Source organism: Clinocottus analis, unplaced genomic scaffold (genome assembly GCF_023055335.1).
Source record: "Clinocottus analis isolate CAN_PGR_092001 unplaced genomic scaffold, fCliAna1.0.p SCAF_20, whole genome shotgun sequence".
NCBI classification, from domain to species: Eukaryota; Metazoa; Chordata; class Actinopteri; order Perciformes; family Cottidae; genus Clinocottus; species Clinocottus analis.
The window spans coordinates 12,258,690-12,274,403 of NW_027175932.1; the positions used below are offsets into that span (position 1 = coordinate 12,258,690).

The 15,714-nt window shown below is 44.8% G+C and overlaps 1 protein-coding gene across 2 annotated transcripts in view; it reads right to left on the reverse strand.

The window, feature by feature from the left end:
* Window positions 1–15,714, reverse strand: part of ano2b (anoctamin 2b) — a 57,605-nt gene that overhangs the window by 19,251 nt on the left and 22,640 nt on the right. Inside the window, exons 15-21 of one of the 2 annotated variants that reach the window (XM_068586377.1) lie at window positions 13,908–13,991; window positions 8,878–8,952; window positions 8,481–8,682; window positions 7,091–7,202; window positions 6,938–6,995; window positions 6,747–6,847; window positions 3,705–3,847 (exon numbers count right to left, since the gene is read on the reverse strand). In XM_068586377.1, coding sequence (XP_068442478.1) covers window positions 3,705–3,847; window positions 6,747–6,847; window positions 6,938–6,995; window positions 7,091–7,202; window positions 8,481–8,682; window positions 8,878–8,952; window positions 13,908–13,991 — 775 coding nt within the window. The remainder of the gene's footprint in view (window positions 1–3,704; window positions 3,848–6,746; window positions 6,848–6,937; window positions 6,996–7,090; window positions 7,203–8,480; window positions 8,683–8,877; window positions 8,953–13,907; window positions 13,992–15,714) is intronic. The other variant, XM_068586378.1, reaches the window with a different exon arrangement.

The window sequence follows — 15,714 nt, forward strand, 5'->3', positions numbered from 1 at the left end:
AAAGTTCAGCTCTCAGTCTGATTTATAAAGATGCTGACTGCTTCCCGAACACATGCGTCTTCACTAAAGCCCGACTGTGTGAAACAGGAGTGGAGTGCCTGACGCAGAAGTGTTGAATGGTCAGGTTTTCTTCAAGAACTCGAGGCAACACACCCTGACCTCATTGATTCAGAGATTGAAACCTCGTTCACATAATCGCTGCTACAAACCTCCAAGAAATGCTGAGAGCCACAGTCACCTGCTCCCGAAGAATGTGGAGAAACATGAGAAAGACGAGGCGGTTCGCCTGACTTTCGGCGGATGCGGCGCTCCTGATCGGAGCAGTGGAACCTAAGCAGTGTGGGAACGGGGATCTCCAGCGAGCCGGAGACTGACGGCCTCACCTCGGGACGCCGCGCCGAGACAAAGAGCGGCGGGGGAAGAAAAGACGGCGGCGGAGCGGGCGAGCGCTAGAGGGCGAGCTCAGAACGACCCCTTTGCAGATCTACCCGAGCCGAAGGTTGACGGGTTCGAGGCCCGGGCGCACACAGGGAAGGACTCACACACACGCATGCACACACACACACACACGCCTTGACACCGGGTCCCACAGATATGGATCGGCGAACACACACAAATAATAAAGCACCCAGAGCGACCCATTCATACATGTCACAGCTTTGTGTTGCATGCAGTGCTCAGACGTTTCCTACATTCCTGGCTTGGCCCCGCGGCGCCGTCAGCTCCGTCTTCCCTCTTTTCAGACGGTGTGAGTCGTTATAGTTTTTGTATCCAGGCTCACATCTCGTTTCCCCGGTTCACAGCGCTTCACAGACAGGTGTTGCTGATCACTAACGTCAGGCTTGTCGCTGCATGTTTACACTTTGAGTGTTTTTTCGCGACGTCCTGCAGCGACCTGTAAGTCGTTAGGAGGGAGGGAGGCTCTGGAGGAGAGGAGCGGAGCGAGAGGGAACACCGGTGTATCCTTCGCCTTTCAGGCACCCGTGACGTAAAAGAGGCGTGACACACACTTGGAATCATAAATAAAACAATTTTGGAGGGACTAGATAACTGCTCCTGTTGTTTTCACACGCCGTAGTTACGTAAGATGATCAGCGTTTCACCGTGTGTGTGTGTGTGCGCGGCGTCATTCGGTGCTGCTCCAACTGCATTCCTGGATGATATTTCACCTGGATTATTGCTTCTTTCTCATTCACCGCTCATCTTTGCTTTCATTCTATTTGCAGAGAAATAAAAGTAACTCATGTATTCAGGGGAGCCGTGAAGCAGCTATCAGATGTCAGCAGTGTGCTGACGACTGTGTTGCTCCTGTGTCTCTAGATCACACATAGTGGACACTGAAGCATCCAGGTTGTGAAGATCAGAAATGCACTTGAAGCTACGGTCGTGCATGAGACAGATAATCTGTGGAAATAATATGCTGGTGTAGTTTAATGTGTAAAAATATTTTGAATTTCTCTTTTTCCTGATGCTTGATGCACTTTTCCACATTTAGAGCATCAACCAACTCCAACTACAGGCTCAAGTGTTTCTCACCGTCCAGTATTTAATGTGATCACAGTATCGCTTCATTGAACTCAAGAGAAGACAAGTTTCATGGGAAACATGGAAGTGTTTGAATCAGTAATGTTCTGCTTATTGTTACTTCCTTTCAATGTTTGACCATCACCGTGCAGAACGCAGAGCTCCGTCATGTTTGTTTGTTTGTTTGTGGAAATGGGCTACGACTGCATTTTGTTGTGCAACCCTGTTGTTGCACAATGACAATAAAGGATCCTTGAATCCTCGTTTGAACTCCCGGCTGGCGGGCATGTTTCAGCGTTCTCCTCATTCCTCATTAACCACTCACACGCAAAAATATTAGAAAGTATGCTTCAGGTTTAAAAGTTATGCTTTAAACTTTGAAACAAATGTTTGCAGTTTTTCCGTGAGCGAGAAGGACGAGTTGATTTTAAGAAGACGTCAAATTTGACTTTCATTGTGGAAAAACCACATTATTGAAGTCTAAAATATGTCGGAAGAAGACTTTAATTCTTTTTACTGCTGACATCTTCAGTCTGTGACAAAACGTAGCGAAACATATGACGACTCTGCTGATGTCAATTACCAAAATACATTTAAATGTCCACAGATACATTTCAACCTTCAGGGTTGACCCGTGCAGAAACATATCCAGTTGAGCTACTTTTAGTTCTATGCTTATTTCTTTCCCCTAAGAAATGTCTTTACAAAGCAGGTGTTGGTTTGTTTTGACTGCAGTTGGTTGTATGTAATCGTATAAAAGGCCTAACAACAGCTGTGTGTGTGTGTGCGTGTGTATGTGTGTGTGTGTGTGTGTGTGTCCTCAGAATAACACCTGTAGCTCTTTACAGCCTCCATATAGTAACTTTCCCCTCTGAGGTAACTTTTACTAGCACATAGCTGCCCCTCCTTTAAACTATTTAACCTTTAAAAAGAACAGCTCACCCCAAAATGAAAAGTGCATATTTTTCCTCTTAATCCACAGATTTTTCAGGACGCGTTACATCTCCAAAACCAGACAACTCACAGCAAAACAATCTAGATCGATACACAGCACTCCCTGGAAGAGGACTGGAGGATGTTTTGCAGACTAACTTTACAGAAACATGTCGTCTTATTCTCTTTTTTTATTTTTTTTGCTCATAACTGCACTTCTCTTTAAAGTTGTTAATAATTACCCAATATGAAATCATTTCCCAATATCCGTCCACCCATCCATTTCATTTTGTTGTTACTACAACTGTATTTCTTTCTGTCCGTCAGTCTTTGTCAGGATGAAACTCAATGGGCTCCTCAGAAACCTTCTCAGGGTTCATTTGTGCCAAACCCAGTGAGGACAAACTGGTAGCTCCACGCCGCTGTCAGCTCTTTACAGAGGGTCTGAAGTCACTGATGTAATAATGATGTGGAGGTTTTCCATGGCTGCACTTACTCCTGCAGGCCCCCGAACATCTACGGCTGCCGGTCTGAAAACATCACAACGGCAGATTGTTTTGTTTTGTTGTCTCAGTCCGTTCCTCTGAACCATTCCTGAACTTTCTCCGCGAAGCCGCTGTCAGGCCCGCGCTGTGTGAGCACACGTGTCAGCTGCGATGAAATTCAGACAAACTGAATAACAACAACGGTATACTTCTGTTTCCAGTTTGGTAACGAGAAAAACACCTGAAAAAGCAAATACAAGCCTTCTGCCCGAAACCAAAGACGACCCGACGGCGGTGAACGAAGCTGAAAGCCGATCAAAATAATGTGACACATGCTAATTACCTGATGGCCCTAAAAATACAAGGTGTTGATTTCAATACACAGCCGAGACTGATCATCTCTGGTGTTTATGTGCTTTGGTTTGTGATTGACATGAGAGCAGATAAATTACCGTGAGTTAGAGTGAGTGGACGAATGCAACAAGTCCTCCAAACTAAAAATGACAAAATACAATGTTTGTTATGACGGACGAGAGTCATCGTTCATGTCCTCTGGTAAAGGTCCTCCACAGATCCTTTCAACAACTGGCTGTCATAATGATGTCATACGGCTGGTCTTGATGGATGTTTTTACCTGACAAGGTCCTCGCAGACAGATGACATAACCGCTCTCTGGGATGGACAGGAGCCAACGCATTTAAGGCTGCACTTTGTCCCTGAAGCTAGTATTCTGAGTGTGTGTGTGTGTGTGTGTAGACTCACTCATCTCCATGTATTCAGGTGTGAGGCCTTCAAAGGGAGCCAGGGCGTAGTCCAGGTTCCACTGCTGCGGAGGCCTCTCCTCCTCCAGCTCCTTCTCCGCCGGTCCTTTATCCTTCAACGCGCGCGCCAGCTTCTTCAACTTCCTGTCAGGACGGAGAGGAGAGGTGAAGGGGGAGGGGAAACAAAGTTTAAAAGCTAAGCCTTTCTCACATTTAGTGAGTAAAAGTGTGAAAGGAAAGCGATAAAGCTAATCTGACCAAGATATATATTGTTTGAACATGTAATGCAGCAGTGACTGAACAGGATTCCTACCGATTGGGTTTAGTTTGAAAGTGATCGAATGACTCGTGTCTTTTTTTGACATTATTCCAGGACGTGTCAGAGTTAGACTTTGTTTTTGAAGCTAGAGTTGCTCAAACTGTTACTATATCCTCACAGTACATGAGAAGGATAATCTGTGGGAAATAATCTGGTTCCTCTGCCTCCTGTCTGCACTCCCAACAGCATTTTCAAGATTCCACCGCGCCTGGAAAGAGCCGAGGAGTCTCTAACGCAGCTGTCAATCACTGCTGCTGAAGGTCGTGAACTCTGAGCAACCCGTCAAATCAGGCAGCGCTGATTAAATATGAGGAAATATTCCTTCTCCGCGTTGCGTGTTTCTCAGAAAATGTTTTAAGAAACATAATTTAAACTTTCTCTTGCCAATGTCCCGAGGAGCACTCAGAGGAAGAAGCATAACTCCATTTGGTCATAAAGTATCAGTCTCATGCACGAGTATCAGGATAAAGTGTTTTATTAAAATTAACAACTGCAGCTTCACAACACTCAATTGTTACATCATAACAAAGTTGCTGTTATTTGTTCAAGGGGCATTGGATTAAATTTAACATTGAATTTAGCATTTTTTTTAAATAAAATGATGCATCTTTACTGCGGCTGGAAGACAGAATTTTATAAAAATCTGTGTCTCCCAAACAAATAAACTACCTGTAATTTACTTTACAAGACACTGGAGCTGGGTGTTTGTGTTTATCCTGCATGTGACGCAGAACACACACATACAGTACGTGTGTGTGCATGTGCGACTGTGTTTAATGGGCAACACATTGCTGCGTGTGCCAGTGTGCGTAAGTGTTGTTGTGCATGCACACTACTGTGTTTACTGCGTTAATAAAAACTGTAACAAGAGCTGCTAAATGCTTGACTGCATTATTAATGTGATTATCTCACACACATCCAAGTTTACTTTCCTTTAAACACACAAACAGTCACATAAAGTAGATGTAGACACTCATGTCCACACACACACACACACACACACACACAGACACACAGACACACAGACAAACACACACACACACACACACACACACACACACACACACACACAGCCACACACACAGACAAACACACACCTACGTATGTTTTCCTTTTCTCTCTTTTTGCATGAACTACAATGTTTTACTGCCAGGTCATGTGACCTGTGGAAAAATGCGAGGCCTCGCTCAAAAATGTGCCAATAATGTACCAGTTAAAATAAAAGCATCAGGTGATTTCATTCAACCTGCACACAGAAATGTTTTGTGGAAGAGGCTCAGATGATTACCATGTTCACTGCAGTTCAAAGCAGCGTTTAAATTTGTTTTGATGCATCAAACATTGCACTTACGCTCATCAGGTGGTCAGAAACATGAGTCCACGTGAAGCGAAGCGGCGTCTGCTCGATGTGTCGGTCGGTTCACCAGGTAAACCACCAGAATCTTTTAAAGAGCATTTAGGGCTGTGTTTGGGTGAGCAGGTATTTCTCTGCCCTCTAGTGGTCAGAATCACTTACTACAGCTTTAAGAAAACAGGAGTATTGATTCAGTATTTAATAATTTAATGAAATACATTATGACAACCAGCACAGTGTTAATTAAACTGAACCAAATGATGTATTTTTTCTCTCATTCTGCGTAACACACCAAAGGACGACTTCCCAACATCCATCCCACGAACACAGTCTGACATTGTGGGCGAGAGCGCGAGTCCAGTTGCTCATGGACAAAACAGAACCGTCAGAAGTTCGCTGAATGTGCTATCGGCCGTCCCTGAAGGCAGCGTTTCCATGTATGTACAGGTCACTGGGTTACTGAGAAACTGAGGAAAACCTAAAAACGGATGACTGTTAGGCGACTTCTGGAGTTTTTAGAAGCGTCTTTAAAAAAAACATATTATAAAATGTGTATCGTGCTGAATCTTTGCCTCAAGCCTCGTGCCTTGACGTCCACGTTTCAAACCTCAATATGTCACAGTGCGTTAACGAGACCGTCCAGGACCAAAAGCGCGCCCTTCAACAGCCCTTGTGTTGCTCAGACTGAAGCTGCTGTGAACTCTCAATTGACCTGATTCCTCTCAGGGAGGATGTGGCGGTGACTATGTTTTCTTTTCTTCTTCTTTTTAAATAGACAGGTTCATCTCCTCCGTCTTTAGACAGGAGCGTTTAGGGTTCAATGGTTTAAACCTGAGATAACCTCTGATGCACTGCCTGAAGACTGCGATTTTTATTGGCGGTCTCCCAGGTGCGAAGGCTTTTAAGTTGATGGATGTAAAACAGATGAGTGGATGGAATGCAGACGCTCTGCGCCGCCCGTCGCCCGGAGAAAAGCAGCCGTGTTTGATGAGGCTCACCCGGCGGGTCCAGAGGTCAAGCTGCGCTCACGGCAACAGTTACAGTGCGGCCCCGGAGCCAAAAAAGGCACCACTGTTGTGTGACAGTTGTTATGAACAGAGCTGACCTCTGACCCCTTTTTGAGATTTGCTTGTAAGAGCTGAAGATGAAGAACCACCGCTCAGACATGGGAGGAATGTTTTTAGAACAAGAAGGGAACCTTGTAAGTGTTTAAAGGAGCAATGCGTGCGTGTGTGTGTTTGCTTGTGTGTGTGTGTGTCTGTGAAGTATCAGATATACTCATAGAAATATAGAAATTCAGCTGGCTTTTCGTAAAGTTGAGCACGTAAAAAAGTTGGAAGTAAACAAAAAAAGGAGCGGAGTCGACTTACGGGATGCCGATCTCAAAGATGTTGTTCTGGATCAGCTGCTTCCCCAGCATGATGATGCTGAGCTGAATGCACAGCTCGATGAGGCAGCCTCCTGGAGCACACTGAGGGAGACACGCACCCAGATCTTCGCTTTACCTTCTGCTCATTCAGCCAAATCAAAGGCAACACGGACGCAAAGTTGGATAACGAACCTCTTCCATCCGGTAATCGTTGAAGACGTACACGTAGTTTCCAGGTCGACCAGCAAACCTGCGAAAAACACACGCTTAGGACTGAGCAGCGCCACTTGGATTCACACGATTATTCATCCACAAAGTGAATCGTGAACAGGACACACTACTCACCGCCCCTTGAAGAAGGCCACGTAGAAGATGGGTGCGTACGCGTTCATGAACTTGAGCAGGAAGGCTTTCAGGATGAGACGCTCCTCAAAGTTGGTTTCTGTTTTAGGAATCTCTGGAAGACAGGCGAAGAAGTGGGACTGTAAGAGACATCTGACGGTGTTGATGTTGCTGTGAGTGTGGGCATGAATAACATGGAGAGGGTCGGGTTTTTAGAGGATCCCGTTTGCACACGCAACAGCGCAAACAGCGGCAACGGTGCTGACGGAGCAATGGCGCCGCGGCGCGGGGCGGCGTGGCCAGCTCTAACCACCGCGTGGGCGCGGACAGACCGCACAAACAACGTACAAAGGAGCTCGCATTACAACACACACAACAGGGAGAGCGGCTTCACTCTCTAAGGACGGCACGGTGTCTTCACATTACAAATAATTGTTTGCTGCCATATTCATTCTACGAATTTTCAATTCAGGGAGTGTGTGTTGAGGCCTGGCTGTCGTTGTGTTTGTGCTGTCATGTTGTAGGTCTTCTTCAGTGTGAGTCTTTCGTCCAGGGGGCATCGCAGCAGAACACGGAGCCTGAAGCGGTGACGCTGTCGGTCTGACTCTTCAATTTGAGTCATAACATGATCACTGTGCTGGAAGTAGGTTAATATACGAGCACTTTTCACATGGCATAACCGTGCACTCGCTCTCCCTCTTTCTCACACGCCTCTGTCCCATTATTTCCTTCTATTTCAGAGGTTTTGAATATGAATGTAAGTATGGTTGAAACCTCCTGGGATGCCTGATGGGAGGACTGGAGCGTGAGAACATCAAAGTTTCATCAAACTGTCCACCGAGAAGCAGAAAGACTCTTTCTGTCCAACACACACACACACACACACACACACACACACACACACACACACACACGCACACACACACACACAGAAACAGATGGCGATTATGTGACAAAAAAATGTGATTATGTTCTTTTATAAAGGTTTCTGAGATATGGCATCATGGAGGACAATATGATCATGAAAAGTTTTTTTACGAGGATATGATGTTTGTCTTTGAACAAACAAGAGCTAACGGTTTCCCCCTGCTCCCAGTCGTTGTGCTAAGCTAAGCTAACCCTTGCCAGTTTTAACATACAGACAATAGATTTGTATCAATCTTCTCATCTAACTTTCGGCATAAAGCAAATGTTTTTTCTAAATGTTTTAAAACTTTTCCTTTAGTTATTGAGACTCTCAAATAGTTGACGCAAGCGAGGAATTCTCTTTTTAGCATTGTTCGTGAATGCTTTTGTTGTTTTCTCAGCCTGTTCATGCGTTTATTATGTGGAAGGCATCGGGTTCTCCAAGTCAGCGCGCTACAAGAGCAAAGGAGCGTTTATATTTCCGTACCTAGCTCGGTCAGCCACAGCGCCACGGCGCCGTAGATTTCATCCAGGATCAGAATGACCACCAGGTTGATGATGACCGCGGTGGCCGTCACCGTCACCCGAACATTGGACTTGGTTTCCGGGTCGGGGCTCATCGCCATCAGGGCCGACACGGTGATGCGGTAGACGATGACGCCGAAAACAGCTGAAAACGTCAAAGCAAACTGGGAGCAGAAAGGAAGAAATACAAGGAAGTAAATAAGTCTTTTCATATTTCAAAGACCACATCGATGCAGGTCAGTCATGTTCTCATTTATGTACATTAACTGTGTCTTTATCCTTCCTTTTAAATAACTTCCATACTCATATACTGAGAACGTGCATGATCCACAGAGAGCATGAGGCTTTTATGTACTAACCATGAAGAGGATAGAGGAAACGTTGATGAGGTATCCAGGAAGACGGTCTTTCCAGGTCAACTTCTCTATGGCGGCCTGACGGGATGGACAGGAAACATGGGAGGAAAAGAGAGGGAAACGTTGGGAGTCACTCAGAGAATGGCCGATGCTTTGGTAACTTTTGTTCGGGAAATCTTTGCTGAACACAAAGACGTCATAAAAGAGAAGAAAGGAGGAAAAAGATCCCCCCCCACACACATTTGCATTGATTCAAAAAAAGCAAATCTATCTCTCACATGACGAGAAAAGCATTGTCACAGTTCCTTTCACTCCTTTTCAAGCGGTTTGTAACAGCAGAATAGAGCTGAGCAGCATCTGCTACCCGCCGCCTCCACAGGAAGGGCTTCCACGCCTCGACACAGAGACATAAAAGGAGCACAATGGTCCGTTTTACAGTTTGCATCCTACATTTAGAGACCAGCTGCGACAAGCGTTTTCTTTTCCGGGCACTAATATGTGGGTTTGTGTGGTTTTCAGCATGGAAATTAAAAAAAAACAGACGCTGTGGATCTTTGTGAATATGTGGAGTAATATAATTGAATAGTAAATGAAAGTAGTGTTTTTTTCGCTTTGTGACGACTGGACTTTATCGTGACATAAGTCTCTCTTGGATGTTGGGATAAGCATTCACCACCACGAAAGACTGGATCCCCACCAGCCTGTTAACAACTAGCTGACCTCTGACCTCTATGTAGAGGAAGCCAAGTAGTGGCAACAAAAGCATTGTATTGTTATTTTGTGCTTTGTCTTTAGGAAATAAAGGCAGAAAAATCCAAAGACAATGTTGTGAGAGCTTGAATCACTTCTAAACGTTCTGAATAGTCACTCAAAGGTAGAAATCCTTGCTGATCCGCTCTGACCTGCTGACTCAACCCTCATTATCCATCCAACGAGTGTTTGTTGCTCCCTGAATTCAAAGCCAGTGGGAGATACTGACCGACTTGTGTCAAAAGGAAAGAGAGGATTCACTTCTGTTTGACCTCTGCAAACACAAAAGCTCCGCCGCCTTCCTCAGGTTTGTGACAGCTGTCACCCATAAATACACGACACACCTGACGTTACATGGGCAGTTTTACACATGGACACTCACACAGACCACAGACTGATGTTCAAGCCAGCCAGTACATGGAAACGCCTTCGACAGGCAACACCACCACCTAGTGGACACACCGGCACGGTGCACGCGTACGCTCATCACAGACCTGTAAAATCCACCCAACGCTCTTTACTTTAACACTGCTTTGTTAAACCTGTAAATAGTACATTTTCAAAGATAATGATTCAAACTTACAGTATGGTTTGTCACTTACGAGGACGCATTGATTATTTAATCGTAATATTGTCCGGGGTATGAGTTTGTATCATTTATGATTTGTGATCTATGCGGCTGAATCTTGGCCATGACGCCGCTCTATAAGAGATGACGTCATCCTCAAAGCAGATCTGTGGAAAATAATCTGTTTGTCAGTTTCTACAGACTGAGCTAAACAACTGTTGTTTTCATCTCCGCCAGGGAGATCGGGAAATTGAGTGTGTGTCTGTCCTGTGTGTTTCTGTCCTGTGTGTGTCTGTCCTGTGTGTGTTTCTGTCCTGTGTGTGTCTGTCCTGTGTGTGTTTCTGTCCTGTGTGTGTCTGTCCTGTGTGTTTCTGTCCTGTGTGTGTCTGTCCTGTGTGTGTCTGTCCTGTGTGTTTCTGTCCTGTGTGTGTCTGTCCTGTGTGTGTCTGTCCTGTGTGTTTCTGTCCTGTGTGTTTCTGTCCTGTGTGTGTCTGTCCTGTGTGTTTCTGTCCTGTGTGTTTCTGTCCTGTGTGTGTCTGTCCTGTATGTGTCTGTCTATGAATAATCTGGCATTCTGCTGCAGCAAACTGCTATGTGTCTTTATTGAACATGCCTTTACATACTTATCATACTGTCAAAATATCCCTCTAAAAATCCCTGAGCGGGACTCTTTAATAATTCCTTAACTAAATGTCAAATGTTTTTTTTAATGTTTAATGTTAAATATAACATATTGGGGCCAAAGCTTTAATTTAAAGCAAAATAGTAGCTATCTTTTCTTGTAGTGTTTTTTTTAAGGAAGGACTTACTGGGGGACAAAAAGACCTTGAGACTGGGAGTGTGAGTGTGTGTGATGGTCACAGTGAATAGTAGGAAATGGGTCAGGTGTTATATTTGGCTTCCTCCGTTGAGGAAACACCAGCGAAGCCTTCATCTCGAGACAATCTTTATATCTCTAGGTCACTCGTTCCCTCCGCTCCTCCTCTGTCTCTTTTTCTCCTGGTGTCCAAGCCCTGGTTGCTCTTTAATAAACCTACTTTTGAGGGGTTTTGCATGCAGATCAAATTAGCTGGGAAGCAAGAAAAACAAAATCATATATCTGCATATTATTTTATATGTCAGCTTTATCATATCTTAAATATATAGACAAGCCTGCAGTGCATTTAACGTTTAAAGATATGTGCAAACTTGATGCAGTTAAAAAAGAAATGCTAAAGATATTTTTCTACGCACTTTATGGTTTCAGCATCGACAAGAGATTACTACAGAGAGATACATAGAAGAGATGGATTACTCTTATGCTTACACATCATCTGCTGCATGAAGACTGGGTCGGGACTCACAGACGGTCGCAGGAGATTTTATTTTGGTCGCCAAAGAAATGATCATAATTCCATTTTATAATTTACATCTACACCTTTGAGCCACATGAGGGAGCCTGAATGTTCAGATTGTTCTGAGAGGACGAGTTGCTGGAGGCCAACGCTGGAAGTTGTTTGCAGAAAACTCGCTTGGTGGCAAACAAATGTTCAAGATACTTGCATGTTTTCTACGCACGTGAAAGCCGCTTTTATTATTTTTGAGACATTATAAAATCGGCAGAAGTGAAAAACTAGCTTGAGCGTTAGCCTGAGACCGAGGGCGGACTCATCGGCGCGATAACGCTTCGTCTCGTTTAGCCACTTGTGAGCGACCGCCTGTGAGATATTTTCCGCACCAATTATATGTCGTAGAAAACTCAAAAATACATCTGATGCTAATAATAGTAAGTACTTGTGTCGGCTTTCCCGTGCTAAAACATTTAAAGTGATCATGAATGTAAAATCTTTTTTCTCACATTATTATCCCTGACAGCTCGTCCATTTAAAATGATGGGAGACGTTTTGACAGAGAACTGTCCGTCACTGAGGCTTCGCTTCATTAATAAACCAGAAGGTAACACGGAAAGAAAGAGCTGCACGTCCGTCATATTCTATCCAGACACTTTCAAAGTGCCAGAGGAATGAATGTCTTATGGTTTGTGGCAGTCATGAATAAATGAATAAATGAAGGCGTGTCTATCCGATAGCTGAACGTCAGAAGGTGTTTGGTCCGTTGAGCGGAGACAGTCTCGTGATAACAGGTAAATAAACTCTCTCTTTGGAAATATAATCTCTAGATTTAATCCTACAATACATCCACTGTCTCAGGTAACACAAATGTGTGTGTGTGTGTTTGTGTGTGTGTGTGTGTGAGAGAGTTCTGTGTCGCCATAGTGACGTTCCCTAATCTTACCCCTGGCTTCCTGCCCAGCATGCATCACTCCCACTCTGCTGCCCTCCCTCTGTTTCTCTCCATCCCACTGCTTCTCCAAGTCCCTCTTTTATTCATACGTCTCTCTCGCTGTCTCTTTCTCTTTGTCTGCTTTCATGTCTCGTGCTCTATTGTGTCTTTTTTAATTTACTTCCACGACAATTGGTTGCAGGTGCGGAAATGTATCTGCGCCTTTCACAGCGGCCGCTGCACAGACGTTTCACTGGCAGTGAAAGGCACAGGTGTAACTCCCGGTGATGGACGACAACCCGGTGCAATTCAGCCGTTCCCTGTCCACTGCACTGTTGTTAATGGTGTTCACCTGTCTTTGAGTCCAAATATCTGCTTTATAAATAAAAGAAATATTTAAACAAGAAAAGAAAATCTATAACTGCAGGTCAGAAATACATTGTTTGTTTTTTTTAAAGCTTTGCATTTTCTGAAAACAGCTGCACAACAGGAATATGTTGTGTACTTGTTGGAGACTATTTTCAGCTGCGGACTAATACGCATTTGCTAACGAGGTAGTATTTAAGGCTCAAAATAAACCTCAGTACAGTGTGTGTGTGTGTGTGTGTGTGTGTGTGTGTGTGTGTGTGTGTGTGTGTGTAACACACAGTGCAGTGTGTCTTGTTGATGTGTTTTAAATACTGTTTGCACAATAATGGAGCTCTGTGGCACAGAGGAAGTTGGCGGGTTTGGTCTTTTCAAGGAAGTCTTGGCAACAACAAAGATAAAGAGTATCTGCAGCTTTATCGTTTGATTTTAATGAAAGCCATGTGTTTTAAGACGAGTATGTGATTCATCAACTACCAGCGGGGATGAAAGAAGAAGTTCTTCAGCCGAGGGCGGGCACACTCTGTTCCTCACATGCTGGCAAATATATAGATCTAGATTAATTTGAGATGTTGTATTCAATAAATGAAAAGCCCGTCACTGAGATCTGAGGCTATGAAATGCTGGTGGCGTTACCGTAAGGTCCATTGTGAAAGACCTACTGACTAAACAGTGATCAGTCACTGGAAATATGGAAGCTAGCAGGCAAAATACTTCCAGCAGACTGCTTTGAATGAAAACCTTCAGTTGTTATTGTCGCCTTTTTCACAGTGGAAGGATAAGCTGTGGATTGTGATGTCCAACTTCAACGAGGCAGCGGACCCTGAAATCACACTTCTGTCGTGCTTTTCGTCCCACAAAGACACTTAAAAAGATTTATACGGCTCAGCTGTGACCAACAGATTTTCTGGAAAACAATGCAAAGAAAGTTGCACAAACAAATACCTGAGACTGTAGAAGCCAGAGGCTGGGACAGGAAGAGAAGAACAGATAGGCAGCAGCCTGCAGGAGAGGGAATGAGTGGAGAGGAAAGGAGAGGGAAAGGGAATGGGGAGGAAGAGGAGGGTGAGAGGAGAGGAAGGGTTACCGGTATTCCTGCAGCCATGGCAGACAGGAGTTTTTGTCTCCATCTGTCCTTCCCTGTCACTGTCCCGTCCTCCTGCTTCTCTGGCTGCAAGACAGAGGGACAGGTTACACACACACACACACACACACACACACACACACACACACACACACACACACACAAACACACATGCATAATCATATGTAAATATCTGTACAATCATTTGTTGACCACTGTGTGGTAATAATAAGTGAATAGTTTTTCAGCCATTAGCAGCTGGAGACTAAACTATGTGATGTATGTTTCTCTCCATGTATCACGATGGCAGCAGACTATTCACACTGAAAGAGTTGACTGTTGAAAGCCAGTGTGTTTAGGTGTGAATTCAAACCTCTGTGTTTTCATAAGCACAGTCCATTATGATTAAAACGTTTTTGTAATCTGTTGATGTGTTGTAATCCATTGTGGAATGATAAAATGTCTGATAACACTAAACGGATTATACGCTCCATGACAGTAATAGATAAGTCTGCGAGGCCTTGGTATAATTCTATTTATCAAATGGTTATTAAACCAAATTAAGCAATCTGATTTGTTCACATTTGGGATATAATACCCACATCACACTGCTGGGTCATGTTGCTGAGCGGCGGGGTCACGAATACAAAGTAAAAAACAAACATTTCAGGTATGATCGAGGGGATCGAGGGCACCGTGAAGCGCTACGGACAGAGGACGTCCCAGAACATGCAACAAGCAGGAACGCAGCAGAAATGCACCAGGCGCAGCCTCCGGCAACTCCATTCAGAAACCGCCGGGTGACACGGGGGAGATGACGCGCGAGAGCGGACACGAGGGTGAAAACTTTCTCCAACGCCATTGGCGACCGACACCCTGGGACTGGAGAAAGTGGAGCAACACACCTCCCCCCCCCAACGCACAACGGCCTCACACACGCAGCTGTCAAACTCATCACACTGGTCGTTTCTCAGTGGTTGCACAATAAATGGCAACATACAACTAATGTCAATAGATTCTTCAATCAACGCGACGCCGGCCAGGGAATGAAAGAAGAAAGATGCTCCCGTACGTTCATCAGCAACCGCCTCGTCAGCGCAGGCGGCCAGTCCATACTGCCAATTTAAGTAAGGACATTATCATGTATTAATTTAAAAAAAGACACAAATGAAACGTTGTTCATCACTTCCGTATTACCATGAATAATCAACCTGGCGTTGCTTTCCCTTTCATCTGGAAACACAGACAGCAGGTGGCGTGTGCCGACACCAGCGGGATCCTCCGGGTTTTCCGATACAGCTGTCCTCAGATCAGGGTCTGGGATGTTTGTGATCGTGGTCGCGCGCGGCGAGCAAATCAGTTCCTGTCTCACTCGGGCCGTGGCAGGACGCCATCTGTTGCCCAAGCGACGTGTATGTGGGCCAACAGGACTCAATGAGATTGACCCAATTTACAAAAGGGAATCTAGATCAATCCCAATCATTAGATCATCGCACTAACGTCTGACACACGCTCTGCGGCGCAAACCAGGATCCATCTGGTTCATCGGGATTCCCAAACGTGAAGACTGAGCCAGGAGGAAGAGTCTCATCGCAGGGGCTTGATCACAAGGCATGATGGGAATATGTTTAGAGTGTGTGTGCGTGTGTGTGCGTGTGTGTGCGTGCGTGTGTGTGCGCTTTAAAACCCTTGAATGTCATAACTTGCTGTGAAATAGGGGTTTCACTGTGTGATACCTTTCCATTGGTATTGCTGACAGTCGGGTCCAGCTACGAGAATGGAAGTCACACACGTCCGTGTTTTAGTTCGC